General features: G+C 42.0%; 2 protein-coding genes across 4 annotated transcripts in view; both read right to left on the reverse strand.

Moving 5' to 3' along the window:
- Positions 1-14,355, reverse strand: part of npas1 (neuronal PAS domain protein 1) — an 89,026-nt gene extending 74,671 nt beyond the window's left edge. For both annotated transcript variants that reach the window (XM_020708260.3, XM_020708259.3), the window contains exons 1-2: positions 14,156-14,355; positions 13,945-14,074 (exon numbers count right to left, since the gene is read on the reverse strand). The gene's annotated coding sequence lies outside the window, so the exon portion shown is untranslated. The remainder of the gene's footprint in view (positions 1-13,944; positions 14,075-14,155) is intronic.
- Positions 14,356-14,587: 232 nt separating this feature from the next.
- arhgap35a (Rho GTPase activating protein 35a) overlaps positions 14,588-26,889 on the reverse strand; it is a 62,811-nt gene continuing 50,509 nt past the window's right edge. Inside the window, exons 5-8 of one of the 2 annotated variants that reach the window (XM_078929918.1) lie at positions 25,851-25,928; positions 24,288-24,419; positions 22,889-22,994; positions 14,588-14,940 (exon numbers count right to left, since the gene is read on the reverse strand). In XM_078929918.1, the coding sequence (XP_078786044.1) occupies positions 14,820-14,940; positions 22,889-22,994; positions 24,288-24,419; positions 25,851-25,928 (437 nt within the window). In that variant the 3' untranslated portion in view covers positions 14,588-14,819. Of the gene's footprint in view, positions 14,941-18,443; positions 22,021-22,888; positions 22,995-24,287; positions 24,420-25,850; positions 25,929-26,889 lie in introns of those variants that run through there. The other variant, XM_004075657.5, reaches the window with a different exon arrangement.

The following is a 26,889-nucleotide window of genomic DNA, read 5'->3' on the forward strand; positions in this document are numbered from 1 at the left end:
CACCATTCTGGTATTCCCAAAGTCATCTGCAATCAGACATCTTCAATGGATTAATTACACTGTCCTCTCGCAGCTTGATTGAGCATCTAACATCTACAGCCCACCTCCTCAGACCCAGCTGCTCCCTGCTCACCTCCACCCACTTATGGGTCTCCAATCCTTTTTTTTATCTCTGTTATCATCTTGCTTTCATGCACCAATCCTTCCTTCCTCTTTTTCCTCCTTTCCAGAATTTCAACTTTATCCCCCAGTTCTCTCACTTCCCTTAGACAAACAGTGAAGGTCTTCTCCTCTAAATACTGGGATCAGCGTAAAGGAAGAAGAAAACAGAGATCGGTTTGGTTAAGAGAAATGATATAATACAGAAAAAGGGTGCATTCAGGTTGGTAACTCACAAAATGAGGTGAAGATGTAGAGCGAACAAAAGCTCTTATCTAAATGAACATGTATAGACCATAATGGGATTTGTAAATGAAATCATTATTGACAGCTGGACTTTAATCAGATCCACACAACAGAGTTCAGAGGGAAAATTTAACAAACTTCTCTGAGGAGGGAGTCTGCACTACAGGCCAGTCATTAGTTATTATCAGCAAAACAGCAACGCGCAGTCTCTTTTTTCACTCCACCTTCCAACACACAAGACCGCTCCACATCAATCATGGATCCCAGCGCAGAACCCCAAAAGGAGAGCTCTGCTTAGAGTCACTCTAAAAATCGTGATGGATGACAACTTCTGAAAGTAATCCCTCTGGGTGCCAGCATCATTTAACTGAAGGCATCAACCTGTTCCAGCCAATACCACTCCTCTGGTTCCCCAGCATGAAAGCGCTGGACTCTTCCCCTTAAATGTCTGACATGGTTCCGGAAAAAAAAAAGAAACGTTCTGAAGGATACATATGAATACTGCCACAAAAGAACCCAAAGTTTCTGATTATGACTCTGTACCCCCCTCCTGCTCACTACCACCACCTCCGTCAGGTCTACGGAGACTGAGAGACGAGGCTGCGAGGAGGTTAAGTTGACCTCAGGCGCTCACGCTTTGGAGCAGCTTACCCTGGAGTGTGAGATGACAAAACATTTAGTCCGATCTCACTTGCAGCTCGCTGACAGCCTGAAACAAAAGAACAGCCTCAGAGGAATTTAAAATCATTGAATGAATGTCAATTAATTTCAGAGGGAGGAGTTGAATTGATTAGAATATAAAACAATCTTTCTTGAAAGCAAAAGGGAATTGATGTCCAAGGCCTTCAAACATGGAGAGTGGGAAGACAGAGAAACGACAAAATGAAAAGAAAGACGGATGATGTGGTGTGTGTTTGTGCGTGTGCCTGACGCCATGCACACTCGACTGTGTGTCTGGGCGTGCTTTTGTGTGTGAGCGCACAGTTGCGTTGCACGCTTGACTGCCAGGGTGTGTGTAAAGTAATTAACATGATAGCCTCCCTCTCAGCCTGATAGCCTGTTCCCTGCAGCGAGGTCGTTCGGCAGACATCAACAGACACCTGGGCTGCGTCTCAGACACAACCCTGCAATGCATCACTAATGCAAAAACAAACAAACACAAACAGAGCTGAGCTACAAATGGGCTGATACCAATAATAAGGAGAGCCTATATGGTTTTGGAGGACTTACAAAGCATCCTTATCTTTCGGGAAAAGGCGGGAAAGCTGAGCAGTGCAACCAGCGTTCATTCATGTGCGCCACACAACCGCACGTTAAAGAAACTATCAACAAACATAAAAAAAAGCCAGAAGCACAAACTTGTAACACAGCTGCCCAGTCAAAACTTGTATTTTTTTTATTTAAAATATAAAGTTTTAAAGGCAACAGCAGCACATTTATGCATTTGTGAAGTTTCTTAACTTTTCTAGAACCCAAACGAAGCTTTAAGTTCTTTAAAGACCCAATAAAAATTAATTTTTCTGTGCGTTTTTAACATGTTTTTGTGGCATTTTTCTGATGATGAAGACATTTATAAAATATTACCGTAAAATATTACTATTGCCGTTCTGCAGAAACTATGTCCTAGAAAACAAATAATAATAGAAAGAACACTGGGAACACTTTTGCAACAGATCAAACATTGATTGGAGAGGGACTTTGAGACATTGTCTGTCAGATGCTATATTTCCATATATAAATGTGATCTTACAAAACTTTGCTCTATTTGGATTAAACACACCTGCATAATTTACTCAGAAATGAAGAAACTGAAAAATCTAAAACACTGAAATAAATTCAGTTTTGTGCAAAAATAATGATTTATCCAGTAGACTGCTTTGCAGGACTATACAAAAACTTTGCTTTATCTCTGTATCTATGATTGAAACTGTCAAACATCCACATACTGGCACCATCTAAACACACTTACGCACACAAAACCCTAAATACTCCATCTTTGGACTACATTCAATACATTTATTTTGGTCCTGCAAGCTGAGAACCAAAGAAAAACAAAGCCAGAAAAAAGATAACCTCTTGTGTTGATGTAATGAGACCACTAGTGACTGACACAAGGCTGACTATATCCATCCTTCTCCTCCCCAACAATCTATTGTTTGCCTTCTCTTCATCCTTTATAACCCCCAGACCTTCACTCTGGTCCTATAATCCTAAAACTGTGGCTTTGTGCAGACCCCACAACACCCCTTTCAATCCCACACTGCCCTCATTTGCTGAAGGATTAGAGGGAGGGCACTGAGGTCAAAGTTTAGCCACCGCCGGGGACCCCGAAGAAAAAGAAATGCACACGGCCCGGCAACCACAGGAGCCAGGAATACACACAAACGCACACCTATTAGCATTGTGTGAACGTATGACACTGCTTTGGTGCACACAATCTAAGTAGCAAAACAGCATTATGTATTCACACACTGTAGGTGTGCAGACAGGACCCTAACCCCCAGACACCCACGGAAACAGAGACATAAATTTGCATGAGCATGTGCAGAACTAAATAAATTGACCTTAACACTCCAACTCCAACACACAAACACAATTTTGTGCAACTTAAAAAGAAAAGAGAAAAAAAAGGGTTAAAAAAACACTGGTCCAGAGGAAGAGGAAGGTTGATGATTAGTGGAAACAAAGTGCACCTTTGAAAGAAGCCTAAGTACGGGAGAAAGACAAAGTTAGCGAGGAGAAGAAAAGTGATTGTCAGGGAGAAAGGAAGCATCACTGAAAACTTCTAAAGAGCGCCCTGCTCTGAGTTTTAAACGCTCCCGTCTCTCCATCACTCCCCCTCTCTTCCCACTTTCTTCTCATCCCTTTCATGAATTAAAAGCACGGACGGTCTGTGGGGAGAAGCATAGTTAATTCTGATCAGATCTCCTCCTCCCCCTTCTTTGGCTCCCACCCCACCCTCCTCTTCTCCTCCCTGGACAACGGTTGCCGTGCAGCCTGACAGACAGAGATGGGATCTGACAGTAAACAGGCGTGTGGATGCCCGGCTCGTGATTGACATGTAGGCAGGTCGGAGGGGGCCCGCCCCCCTCCTAATCCTGCCCTGTCAGCTCTAATTGGGGAGGTGGGGCTCTGTGTCACCAAGGTGACTGATTGACAGGACCCCAGCTTTGCATAGATATGAGGGAAAGGTGCAGAGGTTCACGCATGGCATAACACTGTTAACACTACCTTACTACTAATAGAGATATGCGTGTGTGTTTGCAGGTGTGTGACTGCTGTGCGCTCATGCACCTTCGCATTCAGCAACACCCAGTTGCAGGTGAACATCTACACAACATGGCTGAGCGAACAAATAAACCCCACAACAATAACAGTGAACAAAATTGACATGCATGCAAGATGTCTTAACACGGGCTGCATCTACAAGCACACACAAACCCACAGCATCCCCTGACGTGGTGTGATGAAGAGCAGCGGATGTCACTGCTACAAGTGCAGAGACTTGGCAAGCATGGTGAAGAAGTCCAAATGTCTACACCATGCCAAGGCTGGCAAACAAGAAGAGAGCAGCGATTAGACAGTTTCGACAAAGGTGCCCCGCTCCTTATCTGTACACTTGGTAATGCACTAAATAAAAGTGCAAATGAGAAAGGAAAAGGAGGTTTTCAAAGTGTAGTGAGGCAGCAGCTTGGGTGTCAAGTTCCTATAAAAAGAAACCAGGATCTTAAAGGGAAAAATAAAATCATGGAGCACTGATGCCTGCCTCTAAAGGATAGACAGATCCAGAGGTTACATGACCCAATGATGCTGAGCTGGTTTTCCAGTCAGTTTTTGGCATCCTGGTCACCAGACACTGCCCCTTCATAAAAATGGCTAAACAGGCTGGTTCATAAAAACCTTGCAATTGTTGGAACCTGCCCTATAAAGAGGTTCTAAAACTGAGGATTTATCAGGTAGTAAGTCAATCAGAAGACTTCTTTCTGTTTTTACCAACTTCAACATACCGGTAGTTAAATTAAAAAAGAAAATGTAAAAGAAAAATGAAAATGTAACATCCACATGCCTCAAGTCTCAGTTTTCACAAATATTGAAGCCATTATTTAACCTTAGTTCTAACTTTGTTTGTCTGTTTTCTGTAAACAGGTTTCATAAAAAGCAACGGGACACGCAGTCACATGGGTTTTTAAATGTGACTCACTCCGGAAGTCTGCTCCGCATTGGACTCCCATGTTCAACTCTTAAGATTGTTTTTGGCTTCTAAGGGTACTTTTACATCTGACCCAACCAGACCTTTTTAGGTCATCCAAGCCTTAACCTTCACTTATTTTGTTGCTGTTTTGGTTATTATGTGTGTAAGTTGTTTGCATGGCATTACCAGGCTTCATGGGATGTGTTCATGGATAAAAGGCACATCTAAACCCAAATGACCAGGTTATTATGGCACAGCCCTATCATTTACACCAGGGGTGTCCAAATCCTGGCCTCAAGGGCCAGCCTCCTGCTGGGTTTCCAGAAACCCTACCTTATCTGTTGCTGGTTTCCTGGATCAGGTGTGTTCAGCAAAGAAGAAGCTTCAATGGCAGGTTGGTTGGAAAACATTCAGGACACCAGCCCTCAAGCATGGAATTGGACAACCCTGGTCTACACCATCCTGTGTCCAGGTTGCCGCTCTGATTATGTTTGACTCATGCACGAATAAATAATAATAAAATGACATAAATCTTTGGAATAAATCTAGGTTAAGTCCAGGATTATGGCATGACCTGCTGACCAAACCAAAAATGGAGGAAACTTCAATGGAAGCTTGAAGAAAGCACAAGGAAGCTCCAGGTGGAACTATGATCACTTCCCACAAACTGGTCATGTTGCTGAAATAGAGACTTGAAATGCCAATTACTTTGTTCCAATGACTGCAAGAAAGACTTTAAAAGAAAAACCAAGAAAATTTTCTGATGTTAGGAGGAATCATTTGTTCTGTTTCACACCAACCTCTGACACAAGGCCAGTGTTCGGAAATGTATACAGCAGCTGGTGGGCCATCGAGTAAAATCATGTAAGATCCTAGTTATTGTATTCCCTGGAGAAACTGTGGATCTACAGCTCAGAGAAAAAGTATATTTCACCAGAAGAGGAGAGCATGCCAACTTCATCCTTTTCTGTGCAACACCATGACCAAGAGCACAGAAGCAGAGACAGGTGTTTGTCAAAAGTCTTTTGACAAAAGGCACCAAAGGCTATCCAAAGACTTCCACAGGGAAAGCCTTTGGTGCATCCTGAGAGCGTGCAGAATACTGACATAACATAACCTTGATCATCAATAACTTCTTTTTTGTGCCAGTTTCATGCGTAGGGAGCGGTGACAGTGGCTCCTTAGAGAGCACGGGGCTGGGGCAGGGCTGTGTGATGTCCGCTGTGCTTTTTAACCTTGTCATCAAGTGTGCTATGCTGTAACAAGTCAAGGGGCATCAGATGGTCCTTCCTCACACTGCAATAGATTTATTTTTGTTTTCATGATAGAGTCTTATTGCCCATTGAGACATTCTAGAGATGGGGTGATATCAATTTGCCATTCAGGCTGCATCGGAACAGTGATGTCAGTCAATGTGAAAAATGAGTCGCCATCTCTCAAGTAAACTCAACAAAACAAAGACTGTCTTCTGGAGCGTAGACTGCTTATGGATGCACAGCGCAGTGAGTGGAAGCCATTACAGAGCTGCGTTATGTCTGAATTCAACAAACAACGAGCGTCCAAAAGCCTCTGGAGAACAACAGGCATCATGCACTGCCTTGAACAGGTAAATCCCATCTGCCCCTACGGACAGAGAACACTGACAACCTGCAGATGCACTGGTGCTAAAGGTCAACTGGCAACAAAATTACCAAGTAAGCGAAGCTCCATCATAAAGCCTAAGAGCTTCACATGAAGAAGATCAACACAAGAACACGTTGTGTTTTCCACCACTGGCAAAACTGAGAACACAGAAGAAGCTAATGTTTATTTTTATTTATTTTTTTTTGGAGGGAGTTGCACCAAGCTGATGAAGATAAAATTTAGGAAATTACTGTGATTAAGTTGGATCCTCGGGGACGCACTTTTTAATTTCTTTCTTAGCAAAAATATAGAGAACATCTATGGTGATGCTGCTGAAATAATTGGCTCAAAATGCTAGCCTTGTGGTTGCAGTGGAGGAATCTTAAGAGGAGTGATTAACATTCACTTTCTGCTTCTGATCTTTTTCTGTACATGACAACAACATATCCAGCCGATGCTGTGGACAATTCAGGTGAAGTGTGGAAACCACTTCACCTGAATTGTGCCAAACTTTGCAATGTGTGATTTGTCATTCGGGGGTGGTGGTGGTGGGGGGGGGGGGGGGGGGGTACATCAAACTTCTCATTAAACCTAAACTTACAGAGGAGTTTTACTTTCATCTGCTCCCATCTAGCATGTTTTATGCAGCAGGACAGCTTGTCTGGCTATTAAAGCATTTTCTGATGCATTATTTGTAATTATGTCTAATAAATTGGTAAAAGTTGGCTGCCTCCTGTCACTATTATGGGCCTAAATGAAACAGTGAGGAACATTAGTGTAAATATTACCAGCAAGCTGCTATATAAACGGGGAGCAGTCTTTATTTTAGCAGTTTTGTTAAGAAATAAATGGTATATTCGTTATTAGTTTAATAAATCCTACTTCTGTGAAAGGTTTAAATATTCCATTTCTTTTCTGGTCTGTATTAGAAAGCTTGTGTTATGGCCATAGTTGTAAAATTTTGTTTCAACATACTGTCCACCTTACTGCGCACCATCAAACTTTTTAATAACAGATGGAAATAAGAGCGACAAAAACTTGACAACGTACTTATTCAGCCCACGTTTCTTTAAATTACAGTTTCTTTGTGAAATGCAAAACCAACCTTAAAAATTTATTTGCTCAGAACATTTCACTCAAAGCTCTAGTTTTACCTTTTTACTCCTATATTTCTTCTTCCAGGGTTTATTTAGAGACATAACATTGGAGTGCACGTGTGCACATTGAACGTATGCGTGCAAGTGTCTGTTTTGATTGGCAGCTGCCACTGACCTGTGCCAGTCAGAGTGCCATACTGCGGGGCGGTGGGGTCGATCGCTACGGAGATGACCTCCGCCCTCATCTACATCCTGCCTTCATTAGCCGAGCCAGGCAAGGAGAATAACAACCCAATAAATTAATAAAGAGTAAGAGGGAGAGCAGAGAGAAGGGGAGAGGTGGGAGGGAGCCAACAAGAAGAGAGCAAGGGTAAAAACAGGAGGAAGGGGTGAAGGAAGGAGGCTCGGGAGAAGGAAAGGTATGACAGGAGGAGCGGTGCAGTGAAGTATGGTAGGCAGGGAGGGAAGAAAAAGAGGGAAAGGCTACAAGAACACATAGATGCTTGAAGGCTCGGAGTGTGTGACCAGCTCAGATAGAAAAAAGAAGCTAATGAATGAGCAGAACAGGAAGCCTTGAGACGATGGCGGGGCTGGGGAAATTGAAAGTGTTTAGTCCTATTGGAGATTAAAGCTACATCTGTTAGAAATTGACTATGCAGTGAATCCTAATCTACTCTAATTTATTTTATCCAGTAACAATTATTACTAAACGCATCTCCAGGGTTGATTTATAAATCTGTCAGGAGGCCTTGTCTTAAAAGGTGCTGATGCATTAGCATCTGTACTGGCTGGGAAAGTCCAGAACACACACACATGTTCTCCATTTGCTTGGAGGGAAAACCTGTTAATGAGTCCAAATCTTCCTGATTCTCCAATTTCTCATTCATGACAGACATGAGGGATGAGAAAAAAATGTTAATAAACTATGAGGTTTAATCAACTGTTTTTACTGGGCACATAACTTGCTCACAAATGCACAGAAATGGTGGTGGTGGGGGGGGGGGGCACCTCTTGAAAACCTCCACTCTTGCAGTAAAAGACAAACAGCAGAGTCCAGCGAAAGCTTGGCTCGTAAATAAATTATGAACAAGTATGTTGCGCAGGATAGACTGTTGGTTAGGAGCTTTCCCAGAAGGACCCCAGTAATGATGCTTTCTCATCTTCCAGCAGAGCTCTATAGCATAAATCATGATCCATTGCTGTGTCTTCATCAGCATTATAGATGGATACAGCACCTATCCTTACACAGAGAGCTTGGCGTTCTTCATTTCTTCTTTTTTTTCCAGTGCACCTCAGTTTTCAGCAGTTAATGCATATTTCAGTCTTATTTGGTGTTGTACACAGCAGCACTGTTCTTCCCTCAGTATTTTTTGTTTTTTGTTTGATCGCCTCCACCTTTGCAGTCAGATACAGCACCAACTTCTGCTTAAACTGGACAGGCATGACTTAATCTACAAAGATATCAGCTTAATAAGATTTTCTGTTAAAGCACATTTATGCTCTTTTTTTCTTCTTTTTTTCAGTACAACACGTGACCTCTGTTTTTGTAGCTGTTCTTGTGTAAAATTGTGAACGCATGCACCTTTTTTGGGAAAAAACAAAGAGCAGTTAATGACAGTCACACACAAAAGGTGTAAAAAGATAATGAAGGAACAATTTACGAAGCAACAAAAATGTGTTTTGTAACACTAGTAAGGCAATGACACATCGGTTAGTAACTATCAGGAAAATGCCTCTCAAAGTAACTGTTTGTTATTTACATAAAGATGAACAAGCTCAGGGAGCATTCAGCAACAATCCAGTGAAAAATAGAAACAACTGTCAGTCAGAAAAATGTAAAGGACCTTTTTTTCAAAGTTGAGTACACTGAGAATCTAAATAAGGGTAAATAAAGAAAACATAGTGAGATGTCTAGTAGACTGACGAGGAGCAGTGAGGAGGTGCAGATGATGTAAGGTCAACAGACAAGCTATGTGGTACCCCCCCCTCCTCCTTAAAAGAAGCTGCTGTTGTAGCTCTGTGACTGTTCAGACAGTTTGTTCTGCTGTAGTCAAACTGGATTCTACATCAGTCATAATAAATGATGGATGACAAATGTGACAGAAGTGGTTAAAAAATCTTTAATGCATAACAATTGTGGAATGCTGACAAGATCACAACTAGATATTTCTCAAAAAGAAAAGAAAACCAACAGTTCCGCTTGAATAAAAAATGATGATGATGATGATGTCTGGTACTAACAGTTGCATCACTAGCATGTTGTCAAAAGACACCAGTTTAAAAATGTCTTTATGTCTTTCAAATGTTTAAAGTGGATATCCCTTCAAGTGATCCGTCCTCAACATCAAATACTTCTGTAGCCTTTGATCAGTAAATAGCCTGACTGAGAATGATGAAGACCTTCAAATCAGTCATTCTGAACCGGAATGCAAGTTTGAGCTGGAGACCAGCATAAACAATATATCTTTGCTTCTTAAAGATTATTAAAAACGTTTACAGACACTACAGTAGACCTATCATCACTTCAGTGATTTTTTTTTAGATACGCATCTTGGCATGACACTAAATATAATCAAAAATCAGAATCTAAATTTACTGTGTTTCTGTGTATGACTTCACAAATGGTATTTGGTTGAAAACCACTTCAGTTTGACAAATCCCACCTCCCCCTCCCACCGCTAATGATAAATGGTGTATATTTAAATTGTGCTTTACTACCTTCCTACAGTCCCAGTCCTATTCACCCACGTGCACACACATTCATACACAGTCCATTCCTTTACAATGGTGCCAACTGTGTAAGAGAATTGGATCTAGTAACTCCCCCCTCCCCCATTACGATCCAAACAAGGCCGGATACAGGCATGGGCAAGGGGGGGGCAACGCCCTCTCAAAAGGTGATGGCCCACAAAAATCCAAAATTAACTAAAGAAATAAAAATTACAAAGCAATAAAGCCCACAAAAAACAAACAAAACAACACAAAAAATTAAAGACAAAAAACACAAGGATGGACAAACATAAAAAAAGATGCCTGAAGCCTCAATAGGACAAATCAGTGACCTGCTTGTGCCTGTCCCAAGCCCAGTAAACATAGTGTCAGGAAGAGCATACTTATGAAACACTTAATATATCAAAGGAGAAGATGGATTCAAGGAGATATTAACTGATTTCTAAGTATTTTAGGGGCTTGGAGGGATATTACACCCCAAACTCTAAGCACATCCAAAAAGCCTGTGTTTAAAGGATTAGATGCAACGGAGAGTTTAGCCGTGACCCCAGCATAGAACCAGAGTCACATTGGATGCAGCTGTCAGGAACTGGAGTATAGGAGGCAAAATGCAGGAAACTGGGCCTGGAGGCAGAAACGTAAAAATTTAATAAATAAACCTAAACAGGACAAAACTGTGCAGAAACCAATAGCAGATGACATGACAACGCAGAACTGAAAACCAGACACTTTTACTCACTGAAGACAATGAACAGAAATGAGGACAGCTGTAAATGACCAACATGAACCTGAAGTGACTGATAGAGACACAACATGACCAAAAACACCACTAACCACTAAACTGCAAACTCCTCACTGCAACAGTATGATAACATTAAATATCATTAAAAATGGCAGCATTCTGGGGATGAAACTTGTAGGATGTCTGTGTTTAAAATACCACCATCTGTATTAAACTTGATTTATGTTGATCATGCATCACATTGTGCCATGATAAATAGCCTCCAGTGATATGATGAAGTGAGTGAACTCATGTTGACAATAATTCATTTAGTAAAATTGTGCAATTCTATCACTTTCACCTATAGTAACTGAGTATTTATCTATTAGCAGTTTATTTTACTAAATTTTCGTTTTTGTTTAAAGGAGCAAACATAATGTTTTTGCTGCCCTTCTCTGACTTTGAGCCCCTGCCTCTCTAAAATCTTGTGCACATCCCTGCTTAACACAGAAGGGTTGGAAGAAAACGGACCACGCTTTGCTGGCTCTGGAGAATTTAGAGTCCTTAATGCTGATGTGGACGGTAAAGAAAATCCTCACATGCACTGATGGATACTGTGCTGAAGCATAAGAAACAAATGACTGTTTGGATGCAAAGATTTAAAAAAAAGAAAAGAAAAAACTTTTCTGTCAGAACTTAAAGAATGATATAAATGTGAAAACTGAGAGAGAGGAAAATGGGATGTTGGCTTCCCTTGAAGTTCGCCTTTACTTTGACAATATCTGCTATTAAACTCCAGACAAAGGAAACTTATGCGTTTGAGTAATTTTTTCTACCAATCTGGGTAGTTAGAGTGTAGTTTACTATGTGAACCAGTGTGAGTTCTGACAGCAGGTACTCTGTGCTCTCTCATATAATAACATGCCTCAGAGACTTTTGAGCGTAACTTGTGTCAAATTTACATTTGCACGGCAGCTTGAACCTGTGTAGACACATTGAAAATAATGAACAGCTCGCGCAGGCGCTTCAGCAGAAATGCAACGAGGCGTTCAACACCCCTCCACTTTAATTCTTTGTTTTCTACCTCATCAAACGATGAATCCCATTTGAAAACAACATGAAACGATGTGTAGTGTAACGTGACTCTGAATGGCAGGATTCTGTTCTTCAGGGCAACTTGACTTTAAAGGAGACGCTCGTCTGAGTAGATTCTTTGGTTTAAAACTGAGAAACCTGAATGACTCAAAATCATGATAGACATATGTATGTCTCATCATTCGTCCAACACGATGTATATTTTCATGGTTTATTGTAAATAAATGTCTTTTTCTAAAGAAAAGGCCTGCTTCAGGTGTGGCTGGAACGTGTTTTAACCAATATCTGGCCACAAATGAGTTAGTATCTTTAGCAAAATCCAGTTTGCATTTTGACAAGAACAACAGCTCAGCTTTGCAGTTACAACCTTTATTAATAAATCTTGTAGATTCCACTAAACAGTTGTAACTCCTTTGGGAGAAGATAGCTGAATAAGTTAGTATAAAATCTACACAGAGCCATAAGAAGAAAACATCTAGTGACTTTTAGTGATATTGTTATCAAACTGGCATTGGCAATAGGCAACCTCTCCACATTCAAATGCAACTTTGTTCCTCAATATCCGACCAAGAAAAGAGCCCAATTTCCGTGTGCACAAACTTCAAGTCTACCTCTTAAAGTTGCAATAAAGAGGTTGTTAAATTAAAATATTTTGTTTTAGCTTTTAAGCTTTCAGGAACAATTCTTCTATAGAATGGAAATGTCTTTTGTTAGGGCCATAAAGTCACTAACATTTAGAAAATTCACTGTGACTTCCTGAAAATGATCCTCAGTGTAATAGATGTTGTGTTTTTTGAGACAAAGAAAAGAATTATTGTAGTTTTATTGGACTGCTAATCACTATAATCTCATTTTTTAAATAAACAAAGATCTGGTTAAAATGCAAAAATCACTAATATACACATATATAAGTCAGTTATTGAGGCTCCTTGGACGTCTGTTTAGTTGGTTACTATGACCAACAGCTTGTCTTTGTTCTGTTTGCAGATGTAGCTGCTTATATTAAAAAAAAGTTATTTTCTATTATAAATGTAATCCTAAACATAGATATATAGAGATGAAGCAGCTGATAGAACCAGGAAAAAAGCTAGAATGGAGCTAATCCTTCATACCATTTTTGCTGTGTTTGGAAAAAAAAAAGAGATCTGATTCATGTTGTTTTCTGTTTCCTAACAGTTACAGTGCTATTTTTGAAATCTTTTTGTCGTTTCATGCACGTTTTGATGTCAAAACAACAAGATAAAGCAGATGATCGAGTATGCAATGAAGCAGAAATTAGTTTAATTGGAAGAATTCCAATTGTCTTATTTGGGATTTTCAAAAGTAGATGACTGCAACAGTCTGATGAACGGGTTTCAGATTCTTTTGTTACATTATCAACTAAATCATAACTCAGTAAAATCACAAATCAGAAACTGATTTTTGATGTGACTTAATGGACTGATTGTAGGTGGCACTGATTTAAAGCAAAGATTTCAAGTCCTCATTTTTATATACAAACAGTAGCTTCCCTGTACGCGATTTTTTTAAAGTTGCTTTCCCCAAATATTCATTCCCTGATAATAAAGAAAGTGTATTTTTCTCCTAGCATTAGTCTTTGTCATTAATTCCATTAGTGTTTGACTCAATGCCAGTTTCTTTTAAACCTATAGGTAGAACCGTAGTTACAAAACAATGAAATTCCTTTTTTTGACGCATCGTTGTGTTTGAAAAGAGCAGAAACAAAGATTGTGCTAGTTAATTTTAAATATTGACATGTTGCCTGTCCCACAGCAGCTGTAGTGCTCAATGCAACACCATTAGAACAGCAAGACCTGCCTGCTAAGGAGGCACAGGTAACAAGCCAGGCCCTGTTTTCTGCGCCGGCTGAGCAGGATGGAGGAGTGTGAGCACCGGGGAGCCGGGCCTGCTGCGCTGAGGAGGAAATTCTCAGGACGATCGATGAAAAGGATTAAGACCGGCTTTGGGGCTCAGAGGCCTGGATCTGAGCAGTATTCTCAGTGGGGCCCATGGGATAGTGGGAGAGGAAAGCGGGAGGGAAGAGAAGAGAAGGGCCAGGGGAGCAGGGAAAGAGGGCTAACCTGGAATTGTCAAGAGGCTGAGAGACCGTCATCCAGGCTGGGAATAGAGGAGCAGTCAGGGTCCCAGTTGACATCATGAATGGCACTAAAACTCTTGCCACCCACTCAGATAAACACCGTTTTTGCCAGCCTGATTGGACGAGATGGAAAACACAGAAAAGTAAGAACAAATTTTAACATAACAAAAATAGAAAAGAAAAAAAACACTGACAAACAAGGATGAAGTAGGTTATCTTGTGCCCTTGCACTCAATCTTTTATTTTCTCCAGGCCAAATCGGTATTTGTCTTCTAACTTGATGAGCGCTGTGCACAACAAAAGGCTCCACTCCGTCTGCCTCCGATGCTTCAAGATTGGTCAGCCCATTCACCAGCTTGCCGCTTTCCCCGGGGTACAGACGGCTGGATCCATGATTCATTTTGCAATAAGGAAAAAAAAAGGGGGGGGAGAGAGAGTGCATGCGAGAGAAGAAACAGCAAAGACCACTGGGAAATTATACGGTGAAGCAGCGTGGTGGATCTGGAATTAAACGGCATAATTAATCAAGCAAAAAAACAAGCACGTTGCTCATACATTTATTATTTGCATTTTTTCTTCCACTTCAGAAGATGTAATCAGCAAATATACATTGAAGCTCTTGATGCTTCTCACAGGGACCTGAAGGGTGAGGATCTGTTTTGACCCTTCAGCTGTGAAGTGGCTCAGATTCTGCACCGCGCCTTGTTTTCCTTGACGATCACCTCCACCAAATGTGCTGCACCTCTAACACCATCTCCACAACAAATTCACATCATGCTGTTGTCTCTGCATCCTGTAAATGACGCCTTCTTCAAAATTGGTTTCACAATTTGGAGCTCTCTGTGGATTTGTTCTGCATTATGCATTGTGCTTGTGTGGGTGTGTGTGTATGTTTGTGTGTGCGTACTTGACCTCATGGAGAAAATATAGCCTCCCACACTTGGATACTCCAGCAAAGAGGCTGGCCAAACAGGAAGTGCTGAAAAAAACCATCTCAATGAAACTTTGGAAAGCGACAACCTGACTGTGGGTCACATGGGCTGCATGTCCTCCAATAGAAATCACTGGAAAAAATATATACTCATTATACAAGCATGGACTTTTGTTTAAGTTTGAAAAAAACTAGCTTTTAAGTCGTGCTTTACTATTCACCTCTGACCAGTTTTGATGTAAGTTTGAGGACATTTTTAATGGAGGGAGGGGTTGCATTTATGTCATGTTCTGAAGCCTAAAAAACCTAGATATTTGTTTATAATCAATGATATCCTCTGAACAATTACTAGTGGCTGGATAGCTTAGTTGGCTGTGTGACTGCTGCATGGGAAACCAGGGTGCGTTTCCCAGAGGGCGCAATGAGCCTCGCCAAGTCTGTCTCTCCCTGTGCCAGTCCCTAGATAAAATACAGTATAGTAATCGGCGTCAAACCTCTGCCAAACCACCTGTGCGACTGGGTCGCTGTGGTGACCCCTGAAGGGATATGCCGAAAGGTGAACAACAATCCTCTGATCGATTACTGCAATCGGTGAGAGCTTCCAGACATCACTCCCGTCTGTCACATTCCAGGTTTAATTGGAATTTTGAGAAAACTTGTTGCAGGAAAGTTATTTTCACTTTTATGTTAAATAAATTCTATCTTTCTGCAAGATTTCTTTTTCTGTTTTTTTTAAATAAAAAAACACTGCAACCCTATTTTTAGACCATAAAAGCTGTCCTCTTGGTGTTACCTCCTGGTACCTTTTATTTATGACTTCATGTTTTGTCTTTTTGCCTTTGGAATTAATATGTTTGGTTTTTTTTTTTGGTTCATTTTAATGGTTAAAAGCGGCCTTCCAGGTGTCTCCTAATTATTACTTCCAATGGTTTGCTCCTTATAATACTTTTTAAAACTTCTGTTTTAAAATATGCCTACTTTTGAAACATGATTGTTTAAATGAAAACAATCCAGCAGCTCACGTTTGTATTCAGCAGTTTCAGCCAGGTCTCTGTGTTGTTGTTTTTTGGCATAAATAATCAAGTTGTTTTCATGATGAAAGCATGTGGCCCTCAAATTGACACTCCCTTTTACCCCTAACATGGCAGACTTCACCATAAACGTTCAAAAATACATATTCGCAGCAGTTTGAAACCTATCACCTTCTGGCTGGTCAATACAGCCCGCTGCTGATGCGCTGTCATCAATCGAGGTATCAATATGGAAATAGCACGGTGACCCAGACATTAATCAATTGGGCTCCTTAGGGAGGGGGGGGGGGGTGTAGCACCTAAAATCATCAATGAGACGGATTGGCCCGGACTCAGGCTCGGACAGTCTGTATTGATAAGAGCATTTCCACCTGTAGCGGAGAGACAGGTCGCATCTGAATTCAATAGCCGCCGCCGCGCGGCTGCGCGCTCCGAGCCCAGAAAGACACGCTTGAGCGCAAATACGTGCCTCGACTCATCATAAGAGCCGTCTCTTCTTCTCCGCGCACGTTTCTCCTCCTCCTCCTCCTTTTCCTGTGTCTCCCAGAACTTTAAGGCCAAGCCTTCACCAAAGAAGCCTCTAATACGGAGCATCACTAACTTCAAATTAAGTCCTTTTGTTCTAATTCGGAGGCTTACTTCCCCGAGCCCCTGGAATTCAGTCAAACCCATTTCCTCCTCCGACTTCAAACTGTGAGAGTGGAAGTGGAGCTCAGCGTAGGAAAGGAAAATCTTCAGATGCTCGTTTCTCGCGTTCATCCGGCTTTGAGCGCGGGATTAAAGTGTCGTCGCACCGCTGACATCCAAGCCTTGACCCAATCAATTAGGTCCAAGCCGCGCGCTCGCTCCATCCTCCAGAGCGCGCGGCTCCTTTTGCGCAGGTACCGCGGGGCAAGTCAGCCGCCTAGTGGCGTGCTTGCAGACGCACAGGAGAAATGTGCGTTGCACGGGGAAAATGACAGTGCGGTTCAATCTTAGGGGGTAAATGGTGAGCATGAAGACGTCAAACTTCATGCCAGTCCTGCTTATTTGATTAATTGTCATTTTTGAGTGTAGTGACTGTTTTCAATCCCACACTTGCCATCAGGCAAAGTCGATGATCCTCACATTCCTACCAAGCCTCTGGCTGCCCTCTCCCTCATGATGCTCCGTAAAGGTTGGAGTTCAAGGGTCATGTTCCTGCGTGCACACAGGCCTGCCCTTTTCATCCCCAATCAGCTGCCCCCCCCCCCCTTTCATGGGCCAGAATGGAGGGATGCACCACAAAGGTCATGGACATGGATTTCCTTTGCTTTGACTCTATGAAAAGGTCAGAGGAGGGCACCATGAAATGGCAGTGAAGCCTTCACACCGGCCTCATAGGCACCGGGGTCCCCTGAAGCATTGCGAAATGGCACAGAGCAAGCCCCTCCGGAGGACACCCGGGGGTCCAGTCCCTCTGAGCAGGATTCTCCATAACAAATAAGAGCAAATGCAAATGTGAACAACCCTTCGGCTCTCATTCGTGGATGCATCAGATCAGACATTGGAATTTTTTTGACCTCCCAATCTGTTCCTTTCAATAAACCGAAGTTTCTTTGATGCCTCACATAAACACCATCAAGTGAATGGATTGATTTAATGCCTGCATGTCTGAGCCACCTTTTGCACACGATTCATTTAACTTTAGTTTTACAAAGCAATTTTTTTTCTCCAATTATTGAGTCTGGAAGTTATCCATGACATTTCTAACTATTGAGGGATTCATTAACGGTGGAATTACTTCAAATGAAAAAAAAGGATAATTACTGCTGCAGGTAATAAAAGATGTAAACAACACATTTGGGATGACTCACTTTTTAACGATCAACACTGTTTAAACTAAAATCTTAGACATTTCCTGCTTTAAACTAACGAAAACTCCTGCAGAATTTACTTTCACAGGTCAGAAAACGAGGCTTCCAAATTCTCATGGATACATTTTTAAAGTGTAGTTAAATAAATCCATCAATGTAGAAACACATTTTCTGTCTTTTTTCCATTTTTTTTATAATTAGGTGAAGGCCCAAGACACAAAAAGTTTTTGACCCCTCATCAAAGTAGAGATCTTTGTCAATTTGTATTAATTCATAGAATATTGGGGGCTGCATAGTCGTGTAGTGAGAAGGCTGTGGTTCAAATCCCAGCTGGGACCTTTCTGTGACGTTTGTTCTCCTCGTCCATGTGCGGGTTTTCTACAGGCACTCTGGATTCCTCCAATAAGCTAAAAACATGGTTTGTTGGTCAATTGGTGTCCATGAATTGTCCCTCGGTGTGCATGTGAGCATGTGGTCCTACAGACTGGCGACCTGTTCAGAGTGTACACTGCCTTTGCCCAACAGCAGCTGGGTTTGCTCCAGGAACCTCGTGACCCAAACAAAAGATACAGCAGGTTCTGTAGAAGGAAAGATGGATAGAGTATTGGGTATGAGACGTAACAAAAAGGTTATTTTTCCAGATCATTTCTAGTCAAGTGTGAAATAAAGACAAAAAGCTCAGCCATTTACAAGATTTGATTTATTAACTATAATACAGATCACATAAGGCCTTGCTGTATACACCATTTCCATCAAGACAAATTATACATGAAGAACTGTTCTTTTTTCTTTTTTACTTTACAGTACTTCATTATTTCACCCCCACTTATGTTTTTTTTTAGAAGCTCTTAAATAGTGAGAGTGTTGGAGCCCTCTTCCTTTATTCAAGAAGAAATCATGCACTATACTGGGCCATTCTCTCATTTGTTCACAAAAAAAAATATATTTAAAATGCTGTGAATTCTTTTTTATAATTAAGATAACGCATAAAAAACAGATTTCAATCACCGCTGACTAAAGGGAAAGTGTGTTAGACCCCATGTCATACTGATCAACCAACAACCATCAATTTGAATGTACTTCTGCTTTTTTTCTTATTTAACTTAACAGACATCGGTCACCATCGTTGCAAGGAAAAACAAAACAGAAGGGTTGCAGCCAATGAACAAAAGTCACATTTGTAAATTTGTTGTTTGTTTTTTTTAAGTTACAACTTTGCTGCTTCACCCCCCCCCCCCCCCCCATCTCCCCCCCAGTGCATTTCTCCACAGTCTTTGGCTGCCTCACAGTCAGGTCAGTGTCAGCACACACATACACTGGCCAGCGTTCCTAAACAAGTACCAGTGGTTACCCCTCCTACCTCCCCGTCTCCCAAATAATGATCCCATTCAACCCCCACCATCCCCCCAGCACGCACACACTTTCTGAGCATCAGTGTGTGTGTTTGTGTAATCTGGATGAGCCAACAGATGCACAAGAGGGTAATGACCAGGAGAGCTGGTTCCTCCATTCAATGTTAGATGTTTGTTTGGGATAACTGCTGTCTGGACATCTTTCAAAAAACATCCTGATATTGTGTTGGCTCACAAGTAAAACAGACACACACCATTCCTGAGTCTCACACACAAAAACATAGTCCCCAATGAGGGAAAAAAGGACTGCATGGACTGATCAGTTGAATATTCTTTTGGACATTTTGGCCACTGAGTTGAGACACACAGATGTAATTAAGCATTGAGGGGGGGGGGGGGGGGGGGGGCACCTGCTGCACATCTTCACATGCTCACGTCCACAGCCTCTTCCATCAAGCTCACAAGACCCAAAGACACGTGCAAACACGCACAAACCTGCTTTTATCTGGGTTTGAGGTCCTCCTTCAGCCGCATCCTCTGGTTTCTACGGCAACAGCAGGATGGGCCGAGGAATTCCGTGATGCTTCTCTCCAGTCATGCAGATGGATGAATGGACTGTCTGTTCCCTTTGCTGCCTCTCTCTGACCCGACTGGCTCTTTTGCACAGGAAATGAGTAAAGGGGGGTTGGGGGGGCTTTTGTGCGTCATTTTCTGTGTCCATCCAGACTCCATTCATGATTCATAGTGGTTACCTGTTCTTCCCAAAGGTAAAATGCCTAATGAGACCTCCAGCTCTCACTTTAGATTCCAATTATTAACAACATTATCTCAGAAATTATCTGTATAATTATGAAGAGGATTTTTTTCTGTGACTGGAATACACCAAATATGCTCATTTGATTTCCACGAGTAAGTAAGAATTTGAAACTAAAGACAGTGAGAGATTTTAATCAACTGGCTTGCTTTGCAACTAAACAATGGATGTGAAAATCTTCCTCTGAGCTGTTCTTTTGCCCATCCCAGCACACCTTATTCCACTTTTTGCACAGGTCCAAATACCCTTCACAGCTGCAGCCTTTAGCAAGAAAACCACAGTGTGCAACGCCCATGCAGAAATCAAAGTCATCCCCATTTCCCTCCTGCAGATGTCAGTGGTGGACTCCGAAAGAAAAGCTGGGCTGTCAAAGCAGCTTTTCACGTCCATGACAGATCCAATTTAAAAAATGTGCCCTCAAAGTGCTCAGAAAAGTGCTTTTGTGAACATGGTCCTCACTGCGAAAAATAACCGCAGCTCCACTTGTAAAACCGGCACAGCATGAAATAAAGAAACATGGCAGGTAATCATCCAACACTAGAATTATCCCCACTATCTATCCAACACAGGAAAAGGCCGATTAAACCAAAAGGCGTGGATGCAGGTGCGCACACACACACTTAAACACACCATGAAATTGCACACTCACTGACAGAAAGGCCCAAACAAAACACTCTAAAAAAAAAAAAAAAGGAACAAAAAGAATAAAAACACAGCAGGAAGGTGGGGAAGTGGTGGATGAAGATTTCGATTGAGTTAAAAATTCACATTTTGTTTTGCTCTAAGTGTTTACGAGGGACACAGTGAAGTTTACACGACGGGGAAGAGCATCCAAAGCACTTGCAGTCTTTCTTCAATTTGCTGCCCAGCAGATAAGGTCAATTCAAGTGTTTTTTTTTTCCTTTTCTTTCTGTGCTTGGCTAAGTTGCATGGCAAAAGTGGACATTTCCTGTGTGTCTGTATAAAGGACTAACAAATAGGATTGTGTTAGCTGTTTGCACAGAATATCCTGTTGGGTGGGTAGTAGCAGGACGTTCTTGAACGAGTTTTCTACACATGAAATAAAACCAACAAACCCAAAACAAATGTGTTCAAGACGCGCTCATTGATCCACTTCGTCCCGACCGCAGCCCCTCCAAAGTGTTCAAGGCAAAGCGGCTGGTGGAGGTTAATGTCCACTCGGTCCGTCTGTGAGCTGAAGCAGTCCTATATAAGAGTTCACATTCCCTAGATATTTGTTTCTCCTCGAGTTCCTTTAACAGCTACTGGTGATGCATTTCTCCTCTGTTAGTGTTTCTGTGTAGGTTTCACTATGAGGCAAAAGATGAAGTGAGGCTCTGGAACAAAGTCTAAAGTTGTGGGTTCTTCAAAGTTGGTCTGAGATATACGCCCATATTTTTGCAGTCCCTCATAAATGCCCAGTCTTCTCCCAAACATGTGAGCCTGTGCATACTGCATCTTTCCCAATCTCAACTTCACTTCTCACCGCTTCAGATTTGAATTCTTCCTCAGTTTGGTCTTTCCAACCCATGAATCAGTTTAAATGACATCATCTGCCAGCTTGACCCCACCACCCTCTCTGTTTTTCTTGATCCCTGGTTCACAGTGTGTGTTGTTCCGTTGGGGGGTGATGGTGGTGCAAAGAGGCTGGTAGCAGTGTTGGGATTGGGGACTGGGGGGCAGCAGGAGGGGAATGGGACGGGGACTGGTGCTGATGATGGTGGTGGTGGTGGAGGTGATGATGATGATGATGCAGAGGTGGACCGTAATGGGGAATCACTGGGGGGGTGGAAGGCCGAACATATGGTGCTGGGGACAGAGCCGGTGAAGATGAGAGGCCTCCAGACATGCAGGAGTAGGCCGAAGTCCCACCCCCAGACGGGGTGGAGGAGGGGGAACCGGGGAGAGCGTCAGCAAGGGGCTGATTGTAGAAGAAGAAGGCGCACTGGCAGATGAAACTCTCAATGACTGTCTGGTAGGTGCGAGTGGCAGTCAGAGCGTCCATGGTGGTGAAATCTGGCCTCATGAGTGTGGGCCAGAAACAGATGGACAAGTTCTCGCTGGTCATCAAGTTGGTCCTGCTGTGCTGGCTGACCCTAGCAAGCAAAGACACCAAACAAATGACATTCACGTCTGAAAGTTGTTGACATCGAGTTTTTGTTGGCATTCCAAGAATGTCTTTGGCCAAAGAAAGCATTCACTCAGCTGTCACTGCACTGCACGTCATCCGAGAAAGAAGGACAGGCAGGTGAGATCGTTCAAAAACACACAACAAGTGCATTTAAAAACAGTACAAAATACAAAAAAGGAACGTGGCTGTGTGGAAATCAAGGCTTTCAACCAGACAGGTTATGATTTTCTATGGCAAGAAATGGAGTAAATCCAAACATCAGGTCCACTAGGATCCCTTTTGAGACCAACAGCCTTTAATTTGATAGTCGTACTTAGTCCCGAGACGAAAGGATCTGTTATGTTGAATGGTTCTTCACAAATCAGCCTCAAAGATGCATTCCCTTTGTTGAGTTGCCATGTTTAAATGACCCATCAGATCTATCGCGGTCAACTGAGCGACTGTTTAGGTATTTTGCAAAAGGAAAGACAGGAAATGTAAACAGACCCCAAAAAAAGGTTAGAGTTGATGAAGACTATGATGAGCACCCTGCTTCATCATCGCCAGACTAGAGACTAGTGTCTCAGAAAAAAGATTTTTGTATTAAAATATCTAAAATAAATCATTTTTTTCTGTCCCCAGTTCTTCTGAGAAGTGTTGGGATAAAAAACTCAAACTGAGGTCACAATCAGTTATTACTATGAAATGAATCATTTTTCTCACTGATATTTAGATCCAGCAGCCATGAATGTGGCTTTACACAGATCACGAGTGAATCCGAGTTTGATTTGGCTTCATCACCAGCAGGTGGTTTGACTTGGTGCTGCCGCCTCTGGCCCCGCCCCTTTACTCACTTGTTCAAGTGGCTGATGACATATTTGAAGAGCTCGTAGTTCTCCCTGGGGAAGCGCCACAGAATATCCCTCATGGTCTGAAAGCGCTGCTCCCTATCATTGATCTCTGAAAGATGGTGGAGAGAGACAAGAGGTTAGAGGCCAGAGGAAAACGAGACGAAGGAAAAAAAAATAAGAAGAAAGAAAAGGAATAGGAGGGGGGTGACACAGCTCACCACGGCTGAACAGTTTTTCTCATGATGAACATGTTTTTTTTTTTTACACTAAAACACACATTTCTAAAGGACTTGAAATGACACTTTCAAGAGGAGGAACTCCCAACAGAGACCGCACACATTCCAGTGGAGGAACATACCATGCATCCACCCTTAACAGTCTCCTAAAGATTACAGCAAAGCCTTACAAACACACGTACAGAGGGCGTGTTGAGGCTGATGCCAAAGAGGAATGAGTCAGAAAAGCTGACGTCACCAGGCAACACGCTCCATCCCCCTGTGTGTGTGAGCGCAAGAGTGAGAACAGCAGATGTTCTCCTGCACATCACAAACATGATTTACAAGCAGAGAATCGGAGTTTGTATTCCCACAATGAGGTCAGTGTGGATCAGAAACAGATTTGAGGCAGGATAACTTTACACAGCCGCAGTTCCTCCCGCTGCACATCCATCATCGCTCATCAAAAGCTAACTTTGTACAGCTTATTTAAAGGTAACATCACTGTGGCGATGCACACCAGAATCAGCACCGGGTTCTCCCTTTTCTTATTGCTTTACAGAGTAATCCTAAAAATTCTAAACCACATCTGCAATTTTCTACAGACTGTTTTACGCCCTTCTCCCTTTTTCATGCGTCTCCTCCATTGTGGCGGACTGCAGGAGCTTTATCGGGTCTCTGTCACGGATGAAGGGTCTCGCTGGGCCCGCTGAAAAACACACACTCGCACGCACGCCAGCCGAGCTCGCTGAGTGACAGCAGCCCGGCGGAAAGGAGTAAATCTCTGTGGCACTGTGCAAGACTAAGCTACGCTTTAAATCTCCATTCCGGCAGATTACAGGACACAAAGAGGAAAAAGAGAGGAGGGAGCGAGCGGGAGCAGCCTCCTTGATCTAACCTACGACAATTTCCTCATGACTTTATCTAGACATCATTGCACCTGCATCCCTCCATCACCATCTGCAGTCATTCCCACATCCTTCAAAAGTCCCTCCATGCTTTTCCACTCTCTTCTGATTCCATAACAAGTGGCAAATCCAATTTTCCCCACGGAGGGAATTGGATTGTAGCAGCTTGGCTTATTAGTTTAAAGAAAAGTTACAACGAAGGAAAATGTTTGGAAGACAAAATGAAACTCCTAGTGAGGAGTTCCTCCCTGATCCATGCTTCATTCCCAACAAACTCACTGAAAGCCTCCACCAGGTCTGCCTGCAGATTGTAGGGCACCAGAGGTTGAGGGAGCTCGGAGAAGAAGGCCTTCATTGCTCCAGCAACAGTATTGATTGTGTAGTCTTTCTCCACCAGGTCCAGATTGTGGTCTGGCCAGAGAAAGAGACATTAGGAGAAATTCACAACAAATACATGAATACTTCAGCTGGTTTGTAACATTTATAAATGCTTTATCAGGAAATAACTTTTAGGACATCCCAATAAAACTGCATAAAAAAATTCTTCTTTTTTTTTTCATTTCAAATGGAAAAGTTGTTTAACAACCTGTTTTTTCCCCCAGACTTTTTCTATAAATAAATGACTTATCTGAATAGCTTGGTTAATAAACAAACAGAATAAAATAAATAAATAAAGCAGTAGAAAATGCCTAAAGAGTAAATCAGCAACTACTGTAAGGAAACTAAAAAAATAAAGTTTTTTTTCTCTCACTTTTTTTTTTTTTACAACAAAGATAAAGGTGCTAAAAAGAGAGCGAAAGCTCAAGAGTTTGTTTTTTTGGTTGAGGACAAGTGTGTTCAATGTGACAGCATTCAGGCTCAGTGCTTTCTCCTATAATAAGTCATCCATTCTTCAGAAAGGTTTCCGCTGAAGCTCTGAAGACACCTGTGCTGCAGTTTCACCTGTAATTGTCTTGCTCCCATGAGCCTGAAGTAGAGGATGATTAAACACAGGACTTCAAGTCTGATTATCTGAGCTGGACTCTGCTTCAGCCGAGCAGGTGAGCACTCACAGACACGCATGAAGGCCACCTCAACCTACCATACACCTCTTCATTACCCAGACCAATCTGGAACCAATTAATAGCCTGCATCAGACCGACACATGCACAAGTCAGGCTTTTACTCCTCTGATCTTCTTTGGAGTATTCTCAAAATGAAGGCTGAAGGTTCTTAGGGGAGCACTTTGCATTTCTGTTTATCAGAGTGCCATGTCTCGATGTGTGTGCACAGCTTCTGTGGATAAAGAATAATCAAACTAACTGACTTTCTCTCCACTGATTAATCTTAAAGCCGCCGTCATGCTGGCACAGACAGTCCTGATCCTGGAGCCTGATCTTTTGAACTCTGCTCTTTAAATTACAGCTCTGCCAATTTCAATTCTAAAAAATAAAAAATAAAAAAACAGAACGCCTCAATTCAACAATGCGTAAATGGTTCTTGGATCTTTAACTTTAACTTTAAGTGACAAAAAAAGACAAATGCTAAACTGGATATCATGCACATTTTCTTTGCTCACCTGGTCTAACTCATCTAAAGTGGTTTTACTACCCTAAACCCTGTATTTTTGCCATCTGAGTGATAAATGTGTCAAAATTGTTTTAAACTTTAACAAAGATCTGCACAGAGCGTGACGATGTACACCAGATCAGGTTGATCACAGAGCTATTCTGTTAAGCAGAAAGTGAAAGCCAACCCTCATTGGAGCGGAAAGCCCTTTTGACAATTCAGGAAAGTCCAGACTCCTAAAGACAATCACTAAAAAGGCATTTTCTACCCTCTTCTGATGCATGAGTGACCCACCTTGGTCAAATTGCCGCTGCAAGCTCTCCATTTCTGCCTTGTTCCCGCAGACTCTGTAGATGCCCTCCGTGCTCAGCCCTGAGAGAAACAGGAAAAGAAAGGCTCTCAACCTCAGTGTTTTGGGTTTTTTTTCTTCCAGCTGCTTTTTGGGAACAACACAATATAAGGTAATTATAAATTCTGTTAGGTCACATCATGTATACACAGCACAACACACCAAAACAGTGCTGTGAACAGCACAAATGGACTCCGATAGGAAGAAAAAGCAGAGCTATTTCAGGCTGTTGCCGCACCTCCACTTTCCTGTCACACTATTAACAATATTACCAAACCCATAAAGAAGTCCTGCAGACCTGCTAAAAGCATTCAGTGATTCACGAGTGCCCGAGACTAAAAAAGTGAGGTATTTTTTCCTTTGGGGAGAGCAAACACCCCCCTTATTTTAGGAAAGCAAAGTCAATATTTTGGTATAATTTTTCAAAAAAGCAAAAAGGAAAAAAATAAAATAAAAGTCTCTAATATTTGTAGTTGAGCTGAACTCTAGATTGTATGTAGATCCAGAGTACATTCATAAAAGATGACAAAGTAGAATCTAAAATGAATGAAATCCACTCAAAGAAAATGAAAACACCTAATGAGAACAATAATCAATTAGTATTTTTTTTAATATACTGCAAGTTCTTTAGCTGGTTATTGCTTAAAAACCATTTAAGACTTTTAAGAAGACTAAAAAAAAAGAACTAAACCAGAAGTTTGCAATCTGAATAACAAGAAGTTTAGTTAAAGAAGTCCAATAATGTACAGGCCACGTCCCCCTTGACATGACCCAGCTCACAAACTATGCAGGTATGAACCTGGTTAGTCCTCAGATGACCGATCATCTGAGACTTCAGGGGCTGCAAGTAACTGCAACTTTTCTGGTGGGGGTCCCAAGTCTGGGCAAATGCAGAGAGTTGGGTCAGAATGGGCATCTTTCTAAAAACTGAGTGGGAATTGCTGTGCTAAAGGGAAAACACTTCAAGTTCACTTTTACTTAATA

The sequence above is a fragment of the Oryzias latipes genome, chromosome 13, assembly GCF_053564925.1.
Source record: "Oryzias latipes strain Hd-rR chromosome 13, Olatipes_Hd-rR_3.1".
Taxonomy (NCBI): Eukaryota; Metazoa; Chordata; class Actinopteri; order Beloniformes; family Adrianichthyidae; genus Oryzias; species Oryzias latipes.